Source organism: Coregonus lavaretus, assembly GCF_964263955.1.
Source record: "Coregonus lavaretus genome assembly, chromosome: 37".
Taxonomy (NCBI): Eukaryota; Metazoa; Chordata; class Actinopteri; order Salmoniformes; family Salmonidae; genus Coregonus; species Coregonus lavaretus.
In genome coordinates, this window is record NC_140024.1 from 15,836,593 (window position 1) to 15,853,709 (window position 17,117).

At 44.4% G+C, this 17,117-nt stretch overlaps 1 protein-coding gene across 1 annotated transcript in view; it reads left to right on the forward strand.

Moving 5' to 3' along the window:
* Positions 1-17,117, forward strand: part of LOC311111758 (RNA-binding Raly-like protein) — a gene marked incomplete at both ends in the record, with an annotated part of 58,227 nt that overhangs the window by 14,455 nt on the left and 26,655 nt on the right. The window contains one exon of the mRNA XM_084154574.1: positions 13,691-13,766. Coding sequence (XP_084010700.1) covers positions 13,691-13,766 — 76 coding nt within the window. The remainder of the gene's footprint in view (positions 1-13,690; positions 13,767-17,117) is intronic.

The following is a 17,117-nucleotide window of genomic DNA, read 5'->3' on the forward strand; positions in this document are numbered from 1 at the left end:
ACCATCGCCAAGCAGCTTTGTGAGAAGGTGACAACAGTTGGTGCGATTATTCGCAAATGGAAGAAACGCGAAAGAACTGTCAATCTCCCTCGGTCTGGGGCTCCATGCAAGATCTCACCTCGTGGAGTTGCAATGATCATGAGAATGGTGAGGAATCAGCCCAGAACTACACAGGAGGATCTTGTCAATGATCTCAAGGCAGCTGGGACCATAGTCACCAAGAAAACAATTGGTAACACACTACGCCGTGAAGGACTGAAATCCTGCAGCGCCCGCAAGGTCCCCCTGCTCAAGAAAGCACATATACAGGCCCGTCTGAAGTTTGCCAATGAACATCTGAATGATTCAGAGGAGAACTGGGTGAAAGTGTTGTGGTCAGATGAGACCAAAATCGAGCTCTTTGGAGGTGGAAACATTATGCTTTGGGGGTGTTTTTCTGCTAAGGGGACAGGACAACTTCACCGCATCAAAGGGACGATGGACGGGGCCATGTACCGTCAAATCTTGGGTGAGAACCTCCTTCCCTCAGCCAGGGCATTCAAAATGGGTCGTGGATGGGTATTCCAGCATGACAATGACCCAAAACACACGGCCAAGGAAACAAAGGAGTGGCTCAAGAAGAAGCACATTAAGGTCCTGGAATGGCCTAGCCAGTCTCCAGACCTTAATCCCATAGAAAATCTGTGGAGGGAGCTGAAGGTTCGAGTTGCCAAACGTCAGGCTCGAAACCTTAATGACTTGGAGAAGATCTGCAAAGAGGAATGGGACAAAATCCCTCCTGAGATGTGAGCAAACCTGGTGGCCAACTACAAGAAACGTCTGACCTCTGTGATTGCCAACAAGGGTTTTGCCACCAAGTACTAAATCATGTTTTGCAGAGGGGTCAAATACTTATTTCCCTCATTAAAATGCAAATCAATTTATAACATTTTTGACATGCGTTTTTCTGGATTTTGTTGTTGTTATTCTGTCTCTCACTGTTCAAATAAACCTACCATTAAAATTATAGACTGATCATGTCTTTGTCAGTGGGCAAACGTACAAAATCAGCAGGGGATCAAATACTTTTTTTCCTCACTGTAGGTCTAGTGCAAGTGATCAATGCTGTTTGAGATTCTGCGCAGATTATTATAGTAATTATAAAGAGCTCAACAGACCTGCGACCTTTGCATGCTGTCTTGAACATGCACGCGTTCTATGATGACATAAGAAGTCTTTTATAGTTACAGTAGGCTAACCTCAAAATGTGGCCATCGATGTGTTTATTTTTTTATATTTTTTTTTTAGGGGGTAGATCAACTTAATATTGCAGATAGATTGTAACTTCCATCAATGTAATTGTCTGCATCACTTCCAATCCCCCATCGATGTGTTACTCATGTCCGAAAACCACGTATCTGACTCATGAACATTTCAAAGAAATTAACAATTCACGTGTCTGAAAATAATGTGTGTTCTTTTCACGTGATTTTTTAATGTGTTGTTTTGTAAGAGCAATAATGCAACTGTCAGGAACATTATGATGTACCTTCTCTACTGTCTTTCTAACATATTCTCTCTCTCCCTCTATCCCCCTTTCTCTTTCTTTCAACTGTCTCTCTCCCGTCTCTTTCTCCGTCCTCTCTCTCCCTCTCACGCCCACTCCCCGTCATGCTGCTGTGTTAGGCCTATTGTTATGACAGTGATGTTGGTGATTGCTCAGCTTGTGATATCTTCAGTAACGACCCTGTCAGCAGACTCTGATCTGAGATCAGATGGACCAGGACTGCTGTCAGAGAAAGCAGATGGGAGGGATCCAGGAAGTCAGATCTGAGAACAGCTGTGTGTCAGCATGATGTGAGCAGGAAGGTGGGCTTTGCTTTAACAGTCCCGTTTGACAAACTACCCACTCTGCCACTGCAGAATGCCAGCCTCCTGTGTGTCTGTGTGTGAAAGGCGGTGCCACTTGTCAAAAAGACACAGGGCTCCACGCTGTGCAGGATCCCCCACAATTAATCTGTTCCTGGAGTGCACAAAACTGCCAAAATGTCACTCCACTCTCTCCACAGCTCAGGGCTTTTATTACATCATCTTTTCCACATCGGGGGCTTGACTCCCGGTTTAAGAGGTCACAGCATTTGCCTGAGTACAAAAACAAATAAAAAACAAAGCCTAATTCCAAGTAGGATGTTTTTGTTTATGCAAATCCTCCTCTCTTCCAGGTAATGTGATTTAAGATGGCTTTAGATACGAGCATTTACCATGGCTGGTGGTGAGGCAGAGTAGAGGTCGGTGGGAGAGGCAGGAGCCAACAGTCAGTCAGTACACGGCAGTAGGGATTATGGATTTATAATCCTGTGGTTATGATTGCAACTCATTTCATGTGACCTTGGTCTTGTGACCTCTGCTACAATTTGGTCACACTGACAGACAGACGCTGGCTGCAGCCGCTGGTTTGATGACACATCTCTGTTTCAGTTTACTGGTTTTGTGGTTGATGAGATTCTACACTGAGTCCTCCACCCTTTCTGCCCTCTTTGTCATCATGTTCACAGACTTCAACACAGAGATTGTGGAGATAAACTCATGAACAAGGGATAATTAGCATCGAGGTCAATAGTGGGGTTGAAAAAGTGGACTTAGTGTTTCTTACAATAGTTAATTCCTACCCCTGCTGTTGTACTCTAATCAGAAATTCCATAAGGAATTGAATAGAAAAAATATGCATAGAACATCTTGTAGATGACTGTTTGTTTTTTACTGTAGGCCTGTGTTCATGCTATACAGTGCCATCTGTGTAGGCTTGCAAAATTCCAGGAATTTCCCCAAATTCCCAGGTTTTTCAGAAATCCTAGTTGGAGGTTTCCGGAATTTCTGCTTATTCTCACCTGATTTCAGGAATCTTTCAACCGGAATTTTGCAACCTACATCTGTGTTTGTGTGTCCATCCCACATCCTGACTTGGGTTGAGTAATCTGCTCAGGGTGCCTGGCCTACTCGTGTGTGTGTGTGCACTGGCTGCACTGTGGTGACTGTCCTATAGCCTCACCCACATATGTGTATGTGACCACTTTGAGTCCCTTTTGAGTCTGTTAGCATCCTCCCTGGTGTTTCCTTAATAGACTCTCAATCTGAGTATGTCCGGTGGGTCCTCTGTTTACAGACCCCTCAACACAAAATGCTTTTCCACCCCCATAGTGCTAATGCCACCTCTGGAAGCCTGCCATTTAGACAACAACAACAAAACACATAACCATAAGTGTAAAAAAATGGGCACTCTTGTCACTCTAGTCCTGTTCTATCCCCAGCAGACATTACAAGCTTTGTGGTTGTGTTTTTAGATGTTTTTAGTGTTGAGAGGCATCCTGGTATGTGTTTGGATTGAGATCACAGTGGGAAAGCTAATTGCATTGTATTGCTTTTGTTTCCTTTCATCTCTCCCCGTAATTATTGTAGTTCCTTGAAACCAAATTCGTTTTATTTTCATACTGCATTTGACTCTGTTACAGGCCATTTAGAAATAGTACATGTTCTCATCAAAGTATTAGCTATGGAAGGCAAAGATACTCACATCAACAGACAAGCACACTTTGCATAACACAATTTTAGGTCACCATCAGCTGGAAACACTGCAATGTCTATTCTTACAAAATCAATAAAGATACAGAATATCTGAATAGCTAAATGCAGAGCAGGAAATGAGAAAGTGGTCAGGGGCAACTTTTGCCTTCAACAGGAAAAGTAAAGAAATCACTGGAGGACGTATTTTAAGAGATCCTGTTTTTCTACAGTCAAAAGATTACAATAGCCCAGGGGCGGTGTGTTCAATAGGGCGATATGGGCGACGCACTGCCAAACGGGAAAAGGAAGGGATTTTTTTTCTAATCAATTATATCACGGCAACAGTAGTTATCAGTGTTCTAATCTGATCTGACTGCCACTAAATGTCAAATCAGGCTAAAGTCGTGCTTCAAATGGCCCCGCCCGTTTTTGGGGCGATTTCAGTCATGTTGAAAATCGCCCAGAAGTCTGTCATAGACTCCCATGTAAAATCTATTTTTTTCAAATTTCAAAGCTTTCAATACAATCTCTATGGGTGTCTGTGGGCTTGCACTTACGCGCTTTCGTCATACGTGACGTAACCATGAACGTAACTAAGAAAATAGCGGCTAGCAGCGTCTCTGTTGCGACCTGCAGTGTGGCGTTATCTTATGTTTTTAATTTGTACACTTAGTGGCGTTATTTTATGTTTTTAATTTGTACACTTAGTTTACAAACATTCTGCCAACCATGGATTTCCAGTGGTGGGTTTTGGACTGATCTTGTTGATCGTGTACATACCCGCTACGAACGGACTAAATAATGAAAACGCTGCTGGCAGCGGAATCCAATACAGCTGGGAGACTTGGCTGGATGACAGAGTCCCGGACAGAGAAGTGGAGCCGGCCGGCTTCACCCTGGTCAGAGCGGACCGCGATCTGACACAGTCACAGGGAAAATCGATCCTGGTAAGAGAGCGACTCTGTACCCCCGACATTGAACTGCTTTCTGTGTCACTGCGACCTTACTATCTGCCCCGTGAGTTCCCCCAATTGTTTGTTACCGTTGTGTACTGTTGATAATCACAAGTTTACTGGAGAACTGAGACCAAGTAGAGACTTTGGACAGGGTGGATATGGTATAATAAAGGCAGTTTATTCAGAGGTAAAGATATCTGGAATCGCGTGCACGGACTCGTTCGTCAAACTCTTAGGGAGCTATCTGAAGAGAGCCCCGAAAACATTGTGTGCAGACATTTTATACAATAAATGATGTAGGTTGAATCTAGTAGTTCTGATCTTCTGATTGGTCCTGATGAGTTGGGCGAGGTCCCCTCCACTGTTGCATTGGCTCTGAGTCGGGTTCTCTGTCTTCAAATGTTCAGCCTAAAGAGAGGGGATTTTTGTGTGTGTGTGTGTGTGTGTGTTTAACAGTGATGATGTGTGTGTGTGTGTGTGTTATCAGTGATGATGTGTGTGTGTGTGTGTGTGTGTGTGTGTGTGTGTGTGTGTGTGTCCTCAGAGCAAGAACTCGTGAGTTGGAAGAACTGAGAGACCTATGGCGTGGGTGTTGTCCTTGGCCACCTGCTGACAAGGCTGACAAGATAGGACTCTTTTGTCCATTGTTATAGGATAGGAACAGCATTGATTGAAAACAAACGCCCAACACAAAATGGGTCATGCACAAGATTTTAGTCAGACCAAGCTATAACATTATATATTTACTACGACAGTACATTCAACCAAAAGCTAATATAACAAAGGCATCAGAGATTATTTATAATCTGTCACAGAAACTGGAATCCATCTCCCCAGATCAGTCAATAAATGCTTCTGGTATTGACTTATATGCTGCCCCTGTCTTCATGTTGTTGCTGGACATATCTTTTTTAAAATGTGTGTAGGTCACCTAAATCATCAGAAAAATTGCCCCTCCTGAGAATTTTTTCAGGAGCCGCCACTGCAATAGCCACAAGGCTGTTGACAACCAAAGCAACCATGACTGCAGTTGTTTAACATAGCAGTCAATCTATTTTCTGTAGTATCAAAATTATTAAATGTTTTGTTTCATGTAATAAAGTTTTATGTAAAAAATAGTTTATACTTCAAATGGAGCACACTTTGTTCAACTGCAGTGGGCTAAATCAGACTCACACAGTGTTTCTTGGTAGTCTTAAACAAATCTACTTTGAAACAAAAGTATATACATCACACACGGTTATGGTCAGATATAGAGTTGAAATTAAATCAATTTTGAGTTTGCATCCCAATATTACACTTTATTTGCATCACAGAATACTGAAATATAACAAAACCATTTGATATAGAAACACCAGATTTTTGGCATTATTTTTTAATAATGTTGATTAATTATGGAATTATGAAAAATATTAATAACATTCCACCCATGAAGCCACTAGAGGGCGATTTGGTCATTTGACTGCAGGAAAGGAAAATAATGTCATTCAAATAAGTTGACTCACCCACATAAGTACACCTGGATGCACATACATTTTAAAGACATTCTCCAGCAATTTATGAACGTTTACTTTTGAAAAGTGATATCCCTAGTATAAATACAGTAAAGTGCAGACACTAAAGGGTAAAACAATATGTTTTGAGAAAAATTGTGTTTTTTAGACAACTGCAAACTTCAAGGAGTAGGGCATTCAAGGAGTTGGTCTGATGGGAACCCATGATGTCAACGGCCTTCCCCCTTGCTTGAGGAACAATAGAGGAGCAGTAGAGACCAAAAGAGGAAAGGCCCACCCCACTACTGCAATGTCATGACATTTACATTTAACATTTTAGTAATTTAGTAGACACTCTTATCCAGAGCGACTTACAGTTAGTGAATGCATACATTTTCATACTGGCCCTCCGTGGGAAATGAACCCACAACCCTGGCGTTGCAAGCGCTATGCTCTACCAACTGACTTACCTGGACCACCTATTGATACGTGCCTTATGTTTTGTAAACAGTGGCGTGTATTCATGGATACTAAGGGAAGCCAGGCTTCCCCAAAAAATTTACCAAGAAAAAAAACGTAAAATAATGTATCTTTCCTCTCTCTGTGTTTCAGAACTTTCCTTCAATTCGCAAGAGGTTGAATGTATCTCACAGGAGAAAGCATCTGAGCAAGCGAAACAGCGCCCTTCTGTCTCTCTACGTCTAGGCCATCTATCTGATGCTGTCTGGTCCAAACGACTATGACATTGTTGCCGCCCGTAGCATTGAAGGCAAGGAAAGCCAGCGAGCATCTGGCCTCCCTTGACAAAAAAAGTATACAAAATTAGCCAATCCGCATTGAGCTAAACTGAGCGAGTTCAACTGTGAATGGTCCTGGCTCACCAAAAAAAAGTGTTAAGGGAAGCCAGCTTGGATTTGGCGTCACTCCTATCAAATCACATTGAAAGTAATTGACAGAAAAACTTAAATTGTTGCATCTCGTTGTGTTGTTGTCCTCCGGTGGCTAGCTAGCCAACTAGCTAAAATTGTCCCTTTCCTAAATTAGCCATGGATGGGATAGGGATTTTGACTTGTGGTTTTACTTAATTCTCCATACTGGCCAATGATTATAACGGTGATTCTGATCCAACCATTAATTCATACATTGTTCTGCCCCTGGCCTGAGAGAATGGAAGTTCAATATGTAGCTAGACGTAGAAGGCTAATGTTAACTAGCTAAAGTTGTCCATGAATGGAAGTTAGGCTAGCGAGAAAGCATTTTAGCCAGGTTGCCTAGGACAACAAAAAATAAAAGCATGTACTGTATGACAGAATGATAGACCGTTTAGTCAACATGAAAGAGAGGAGGATGGCATTGGCATTCTCTACAAGTAGGGTGAGTCAACATGTTTGTCTACTTGCACGAATGCGCACACACACAAACACACACACACACATGCAGAAATCAGAACCATGGACAGCCACATTATATTTAGCTTACGTTGATTGGACTAAATTGTTTTTGGTATCTTTTTGTTGTCACTGTATTAAACTAAGCAGAGGTGATTTGATGATGTTGAAATGTTGAAGTTGAAATGGTGCTGGAATAGTGGAGGTAACTCTCTGTGGTTCTAAATCAATAGTTGTTTAGTAGTCCGAAAATGTCGGAAACATGAACTTGCTTGACCATGCTGTAGGTCATGTAACTGTCTGTTAACTGTACATGAATATGCTTTGTGGACTTCGCTGGACAGAGGTTGCTATCCGGTTTTGTGAAAAAAACAAAAGTGTGGTTGTATTTATTCTGCCACTGTGTCTTCTTATTGTCTCGGCCTTTAGGTCTATATATCACGGTCGCAAGGCATATGAATTAACAGGTTATGGGGGGGGGGGGGCTTGGCTTCCCCAGTTATTTTACCCACGCACCACTACTGTTTGTAAATCAGGTCATAAATTAGGTGAAATGCCGACTGGAGTGCCACTTTAAAACATGGTTTTCTTTGTTTGGGCTAATAGCTATGGCTTCTACCTGAGCACATGGCACGTGGTAATTGTCTGCAATTCACACCTCCCCTGTAGATGGCGATTATTAGCATAACACTCCCCCAAACATTCCTTTGTTCATTGAGCAATTTGAAGCCTTTTTCACTGACGCAGGTGGTGACTCCACTTCAGTCGGCAGCGTCATTTTTTGGGGACAACTGGAACACTTTTTTGAACCCAGCGTGAACTGGCAGGAATTTGCCATTTGTTGATGCAATTTACTTGGCAGCGGAATGCGCCCAGATAGTGATCCCACTGATTGGCAGCTCCTGATGAGTGACAGTTGGTCTCGCTCGGAGGGAGGCACATGCAGTGTGGTCTGCTGTAGATGGCTCAGGAGTGGGGAAGACCTTGGCTGCATTTACACAGGCAGCCCAATTCTGATCTATTCCCCCCTAATTGCTCTCTGGACCAATCAGATCAGCTCTGAAAAAGATCTGAAATGAGAAGATCTGATGTGATTGGTCAAAAGACCAATGAGCAGGAAAAAATATCAGAATTGGGCTGCCTGTGTAAGCACAGCCCTTTTGGTATTTTTGAGATGCCTGAGGAATGGGTAAGATGGTATTATGGTTTGGTTGTCTGTAGATTGCTCAGGAGTGGGGAATATGGTTTGGTAATCTGTTAATGGTTCAGGAGCTGGGAATATAATAATATATGCCATTTTGGCAGACGCTTTTATCCAAAGTGACTTACAGTTAAGCGTGCATTCACCCAGCTCAGAGCCTGTCTCATTCCCCCAGCTCAGAGCCTGTCTCATTCCCCCAGCTCAGAGACATGAAGATCTTCTCCTCTTCTTCCCCATTTCGACTACTCTAGGTTTAACTATATGGAACCATGTGGCTTGGGAGCAGTCTTGCCCACTCGAAATGAGAACTTTGAATTGATCAAAAACTATACAGGAGTTTTCGAGTAGGAAGTGCAGAGCTATGGCGAAAAGAGACACTGAGAGATGCAAGATGTGAAATTGAATGAAAATTTTGCAACATACTGGTGGTTATTTGAATTTATACAACCAGGTTCATGAGAGTGATGAGTTTCCTCTAGGCTCTGTGTTGGTCTACTGTACTTCAAACCACCCACTCACCACTGGTCAGGTTGCTTACAAGTCGAAAAGTCTCTCAAAACAGCCAAACAAAAGAACACATCAACAACAAAGTCAAAATTATTGGCATGCTAATCATGTTCTATCCCCTGCAGACATTGAAAGCTTTGTAGTTGTGTTTTTAGAGGTTTTTAGCGTTGAGAGGCATCCTGCTTTGTGTTTCAATGGAGAAGGCAGTAGGGCAAGCTAATTGCCTTGTGTTATAGTGTGTTTACCAAACAACACATCCCTCCCTCCTGAGGTTGGTCCCCTGTAGAGCAGGATGCATGGGCTCTCTCTCTCTCTCTCTCTCTCTCTCTCTCTCTCTCTGTAAAGGCTTTACCCTGTAGTCGATTAGCTCAGTAAACGTAACATAAGGTACAGTATTCCCCCAGCCGTGTTGTAGTCACTCTACTGAAGCCTGTGGGGTTAATGTTATATAGTGATACAGCTAACCTACGATATCATCTCAATGCTAGTAATGGCTTATTCTGACTTTGTTTTGATAGGGTACTGTTGTGGGCTTGGGGGGTTGTTTCGAATGCCCTTCTAAATGTCTCTGCGGAATACATGAAATAGTTAGAAATTACCTAACGTTCACCAAGGCATATTCCTACCAGCAAGGTGTATACTTTTCTTGTTTGTGCATACTGTATGTGTCTGTAGGTGTTTGTTGACCTATGTGTGCCACTGTGGATGTAGACAGGAGGCAGTGGACAGCGGGGTGTGTTGTGACAGCTCTGCAGACTGAGAGTCCATGCATTTCCCAGTGACAGACGGAGGGCAATTAGGCAGCACAGCTCCGTTTATCAGGCATGCTGTCACTGTGGGAGGCCAGGCCGGGCACTGGGGTCGGCCCTGGGCCTGAGCTCCAGAGTACTGCCACTCTGCCAGCCTGACCCACCCTACCAACCCCAGCAGGGAGAGCCCGAGCCTGGCCATGAGGTGGAGGAGACCTAGGTCACACTTAGACCCTGGAGGACAGGCAAATTAGCTTGGTCAGGATATGAAAAGGGGAGGGGGACAAACCTACACAAATGCACACACACGTTATGGCAAATCTGACCATAACTCTATCCTCCTGATTCCTGCTTATAAGCAAAAACTAAAGCAGGAAGCACCAGTGACTCGGTTAATAAAAAAGTGGTCAGATGACGCAGATGCTAAGCTACAGGACTGTTTTGCTAGCACAGACTGGAACATGTTCCGGGATTCTTCAGACAGCATTGAGGAGTACACCACATCAGTCACTGGCTTCATCAATAAGTGCATCAATGATGTCGTCCCCACAGTGACCGTACGTACATACCCCAACCAGAAGCCATGGATTACAGGAAACATCCGCACTGAGCTAAAGGGTAGAGCTGCCGTTTTCAAGGAACGGGACTCTAACCCGGACGCTTATAAGAAATCCCGCTATGCCCTCCGACGAACCATCAAACAGGCAAAGAGTCAATACAGGACTAAGATTGAATCGTACTACACTGGCTCTGACGCTCGTCGGATGTGGCAGGGCTTGAAAACTATTACAGACTACAAAGGGAAGCACAGCCGTGAGCTGCCCAGTGACACAAGCCTACCAGACGAGCTAAACCACTTCTATGCTCGCTTCGAGGCAAGCAACACTGAAGCATGCATGAGAGCACCAGCTGTTCCGGACGACTATGTGATCACGCTCTCCGTAGCCGATGTGAGTAAGACTTTTAAGCAGGTCAACATTCACAAGGCCGCAGGGCCAGACGGATTACCAGGACGTGTACTCCGAGCATGTGCTGACCAACTGGCAAGTGTCTTCACTGACATTTTCAACATGTCCCTGACTGAGTCTGTAATACCAACATGTTTCAAGCAGACCACCATAGTCCCCGTGCCCATGGACTCTAAGATAACCTGCCTAAATGACTACCGACCCGTAGCACTGACGTCTGTAGCCATGAAGTGCTTTGAAAGGCTGGTCATGGCTCACATAAACACCATTATCCCAGAAACCCTAGACCCACTCCAATTTTGCATACCGCCCCAACAGATCCACAGATGATGCAATCTCTATTGCACTCCACACTGCCCTTTCCCACCTGGACAATAGGAACACCTACGTGATTATGCTATTCATTGACTACAGCTCAGCATTCAACACCATAGTGCCCTCTAAGCTCATCACTAAGCTAAGGATCCTGGGACTAAACACCTCCCTCTGCAACTGGATCCTGGACTTCCTGACGGGCCGCCCCCAGGTGGTAAGGGTAGGTAACAACACATCTGCCACACTGATCCTCAACACGGGGGCCCCTCAGGGGTGAGTGCTCAGTCCCCTCCTGTACTCTCTGTTCACCCATGACTGCATCGCCAGGCACGACTCCAACACCATCATTAAGTTTACCGACGACACAACAGTGGTAGGCCTGATCACCGACAACGATGAGACAGCCTATAGGGAGGAGGTCAGAGACCTGGCCGTGTGGTGCCAGGACAACAACCTCTCCCTCAACGTGACCAAGACAAAGGAGATGATTGTGGACTACAGGAAAAAAAGAGGACTGAGCACGCCCCCATTCTCATCGACGGGGCTGTAGTGGAACAGGTTGAGAGCTTCAAGTTCCTTGGTGTCCACATCACCAACGAACTATCATGGTCCAAACACACCAAGACAGTCGTGAAGAGGGCACGACAAAGCCTATTCCCCCTCAGGAGACTGAAAAGATTTGGCATGGGTCCTCAGATCCTCAAAAAATTCTACAGCTGCACCATCGAGAGCATCCTGACTGGTTGCATCACCACCTGGTATGGCAACTGCTTGGCCTCCAACCGCAAGGCACTACAGAGGGTAGTGCGTACAGCCCAGTACATCACTGGGGCCAAGCTTCCTGCCATCCAGGACCTCTATACCAGGCGGTGTCAGAGGAAGGCCCTCAAAATTGTCAAAGACTCCAGCCACCCTAGTCATAGACTGTTCTCTCTGCTACCGCACGGCAAGCGGTACCGGAGTGCCAAGTCTAGGTCCAAAAGACTTCTCAACAGCTTCTAACCCCAAGCCAGACTCCTGAACAGCTAATCATGGCTACCCGGACTATTTGCACTGCCCCCCCACCCCATCCTTTTTACGCTGCTGCTACTCTGTTAATTATTTATGCATAGTCACTTTAACTCTACCCACATGTACATATTATCTCAACTACCTCAACTAGCCGGTGCCCCCGCACATTGACTCTGCAACGGTACCCCCCTGTATATATAGCCTCCCTACTGTTATTTTATTTTACTACTGCTCTTTTTTTTTCTCAACACTTTTTTTGTTATTGTTTTATTTTTACTTTTTTTGTTAAAAATAAATGCACTGTTGGTTAAGGGCTGTAAGTAAGCATTTCACTGTGATGTCTGCACCTGTTGTATTCGGCGCATGTGACCAATAAAATTTGATTTGATTTGACACAGCATATGTTTTACTATCCTTGTGGGGACCTAAAATGTATTTTCATTTAAAACCCTAACCCTTACCCCAAACCTAACCCTAACTCCTAACCCTAAACCTAACCCCTAACCGTAATTGTAACCCTAATTGTAATCCTAACCCTAAATCTAAAATAGCCTTTGTCCTAATGGGGACCTGGGAATTTTCCTTGCTTTACTATCCTATCCAGTACCCACAAGGAAAATAATACAAGCCCACCACACACACAAAGATGCACACATCTCTCTCTCTGCAGCCTGCCCAGTCACACTCTAGTCCCCTCTCCCATCTGTCCATGTTAGAATGGCCTCTCTTCTTTTCCCTCTTCTCTGAACCACAATCCCCTCTCACACACCATGGAGGGAGAGCTGCTCTGGCATGTGTTGTAATCAAGATGGCTCCTGTATAATTGAGCCGTGGGGACGGTGTGTATGTTGTGTTTGTGTGTGTGTGTTTGTGAGTGTACGTGCACAAATGTGTGTGCGACACAGCAAGTCGGAATGACCAGTGCCATGTGTCTCAATGCCAGTGAGCTAATGTGCTGTGACAAGAGTCTCTTGATGTACAGAAATGTGGGTTTCTGATGCTGGTTGGCGCCAACAGAGTCACAGTTAGTGTCAGTGTGTACATTTTTTTTACATTTTTACATTTTTAGTCATTTAGCAGACGCTCTTATCCAGAGCGACTTACAGTTAGTGAGTGCATACATAATTTTTTTATTTTTCATACTGGCCCCCCGTGGGAATCAAACCCACAACCCTGGTGTTGCAAACACCATGCTCTACATCCCTGCCGGCCATTCCCTCCCTTACCCTGGATGACACATGGCCAATTGTGCACCGCCCCATGGGTCTCCCGGTCACGGCCGGCTACGACAGAGCCTGGATTCGAACCAGGATCTCTAGTGGCACAGTTAGCACTACGATGCAATGCCTTAGACCACTGCGCCACTCGGGTGCCAGTCTGTTTCTGCCAACCTCTGTCGTTTTCATGCCACATGACGACAACAACAAAGTAAATGGCTAGAGTAGAAACAGAAAATATATGATTGGTTAAAGCAGAAACAGCCTGGTACTTGTAGTGCTGGAGCGAATTATGTCATACTGTGTACTTTTTATACCTGACTGTGGTTGTGTTGTTCTTTACAGACATTAGCATGAGTGGAGAGCTGAAGTCCAGCCGTTCCAAGACCGGCAGCAAGAGACCCAGCAGCAATCCATACGGGTGAGTCTCATATCACTTTATACCCTTTCACATCACTTTAGACTGCCGACCTGCGTGTCACACACACACTCTTCTCTCTGTTGTGTGTGCCCTACAGCTGCACCCCTTGTTGCTGTTGCAAATATCCCAGCTGGTGATGGGTTGTGGGTAAAGAAATAAGGTTGCTGCTGGGTGTGTTTGCCCCTGTTGAGAAATGGGGATAAACCAGAGAAACACACACATTTTTGCCAATGTAATCAATGCTGTAATATCTATTATCCTATATAATCATTCATACCATGGCATTGTTGAATACTCGTTTCTGATGGGCTTGAAGGGCATTCTAGAGCGTGCATTATTTCCCTATAAAGCACGGTATACTTCCACGGTAGAATTCAATGGCTTTAGTTCATTCTTACATGTTCTATGTTTGAGCTACTTTTGAAAGCAAAAGTCGCATTGAAAACATTATTGCCATTGTTGAATTTGATTGTCATAATAGCAAGCTAGGACTGATGGTTTTGTTGTGGCAGAATTTGGGGTGAGCTGTTGTAACTTCTCAAGTGACATGTTCTGTGTTGAACTGTGATGTTATGGCTTGCATAGACTGTTATGTCTGCACCCTAACACAAGGCCATTGTGTTCTGTGTTCTGTTGCTCTTAGAAAATAACTGTTGTGTAAACCATATGATTGTATTATGACCTCCTACTATATAAGGGACATGTAACCATTTATTATTTGAGTTCTTCCCTGTGAAATCAGAGATAGATCTCCCCTGCAGCTGATTGATTAAAGATTTTTTTATTATACAATTAAATAGTCTCTGCCTTAATTTTTGGATCGAATTTTCCACAACAGTTTAGTTAGCTAAACTAGCAAGTCTGTTTGGTTACTAAGGCAACTACTGTAGCTATCTAGTAAACTTGCTACCTACTTCAGTGGATGTTGAACACATTTCTACCTGCAAATGAACACATTTTTTGCATCAAATCTGTTAAATTATAGCCATAGTATAAAAGGGATCATCAACTCAGGGCTCTATGCATTCTCTGGAAAATAATGCAACTCCGTAGAAGATCAGTTCCACTCTGCTTGCATGTCGTGGAACACACCTTCCACGTCGCTCATTGTTTTCCATAGAATGCATAGCCCCTCGTTGATTATCCCTTACATACTGTATTTTGTATCAGGGCTGTCTTAGTCAATGTTGTAATCAGTCTGTTGATAAAGTGCATGCATGTGATTGGATCTGATTACGGTTCATGGCTAGCCATAGGATAGGCAGCCCTGCAGCTACAACAGAGTTATGGTAACTGTGCTGAGATAGCTGGAGGAATATATGTTATATCAGGACAGCAATACTATACAGTCGTGGTCAAATATATTGGCACCCTTTACAATGGAGTGCAATGGAGCAGAATGTTCTGTTTTCTATTTTTTAAATGTGTGGTATGTGACCCTAGAGGTTACTATGGTGATGCCAGTATTCCCTGTCTATCCCTGGGAAGCCCAGGGGAATCCCACTTGTCCCTGTTGGGATTAGGGAGCTCCAGGGATCACCCCAAGGATGGAAATCACCCTGGTGTATCGTATGTGGTTATAGCGCGAATGTTCCCCCCACACCTGCCCTTCAGGTGCCTTTAATCTACATCGCACCTTCCTGTCTCTGCTCTCTACTCCACCCTTTCTGTGTCTGACCAGCCCTGTCCCCTAACCCCTAACCCTAGATTAAAGTCCACATCCCAGTTCAACCCTAGCCTCAACCCTAGCCCTAGCCCTAACCCTAGATTCATGTCTACATCCTGGTTAAACCCTCAACCACAACTCTAACCGTAACCCTAGCTTCATGTCCTACTCCCGGTACAACCTTAACCTTAACCCTCAACCAAAACCCTAACCCTAGCTTCATGTCCACATCCTGGTACAACCCTAACCATAGCCTCAACACAACCCTAACCCTCAACCCGCTGTCCCCTCATACCAATGGAGCCCCTTTTCTTTCCAAGCCCACCTCCACATTGTTAATCTCTACATTATTTCCAAACAAGGTCCACCCTCCCCCTCCCACACTACCCCAGTAGCCTCCTCCCTGCACCTGTCACCCTCACCTCTTTCCAACAGAGTGGTCTCTCTCTCTCTCTCTCTCTCTCTCTCTCTCTCTCTCTCTCTCTCTCTCTCTCTCTCTCTCTCTCTCTCTCTCTTCTCTCTCTCTCTCTCTCTCTCTCTCTCTCTCTCTCTCTCTCTCTCTCTCTCTCTCTTCTCTCTCTCTCTCTCTCTCTCTCTCTCTCTCTCTCTCTCATCTGTCTCACTGAAGACAGTGCTCCTGGATGACCCTGACAGTGGATGGGTTTTTGTCATCGTTTGTTTCCTCCAGGGCTGCAGGCGGTGACAGGGGCTGTGTGGCTTGGCGTGGCCCAGCTGTGGGATGAGGGATGGGGGCACAGTTTCACTGTTTCACTCTGTTTGGGGGAGAGATACAGCTGACATTGCCCTCCGTTCGCTCCAGTGCACTGCTACAAAAGCTCAATGTACTGTTATTCCTGTACACAGAGACTCAGGTGCTATCAAAGGCCAACAGTCTCTCTCTCTACACACATGCGCTTGTACACACACACACACACACACACACACACACACGCACGCACGCACATATCACACATGCACACACATTCTCATGGCAAACAGAGCTGGAAGTTTGAGGCAGCGCAGGGAGCATGTGTGCATAAGCAGTAAATTATTGTATGAGCAAACAGCTCTTCTCCCTAATTTCACTTTTTTGGAACAGCAGATGTTTTAGTAAGTGAGTTAATAAAGGTTGAGGAATGTGGGGAGTCTAATAGGACATCTATGTAGTTCAGAGCCTTGAATCACCAGGATGAAACAACTGCCCAGGGGAGTGAAGACTAACTACACTCCAAATGCATCCTTATGTTTTGCACAGAGCCACAAATGTTGCTTATGACCTATCCCTACTGGAAATTCACTAAATTAACACATGTTCAATGGCATGTAAAATGACTTGATAACCTGTTTCCAATACAAAAATGCTCCAAACTATAGATTTTCAGGTGTTTGTGAAGGTGAAGACTTGTGGAATCAATTTATATTACAATCAAATTTGTTATTGTGTAATTATTTTATATGCTATATGTTTTTAACATGTACATTTCCGGTAAGAATTCCCTGCCTTTTCATCTAAGCCCATAGGGAGTCACTGCAACTCTAAACCCTCAACACTCATCAGCTCTGTTCTGTGGCCATGTGAGCGTTCACTTGTAAATATGAAGGTCCAGCTTGTACCCTATTATTACACTGGCCATTACTGTCCGCTCCATTTTCCCTCAGTGGAGAGAATGAGAGGAGGGAGGAGA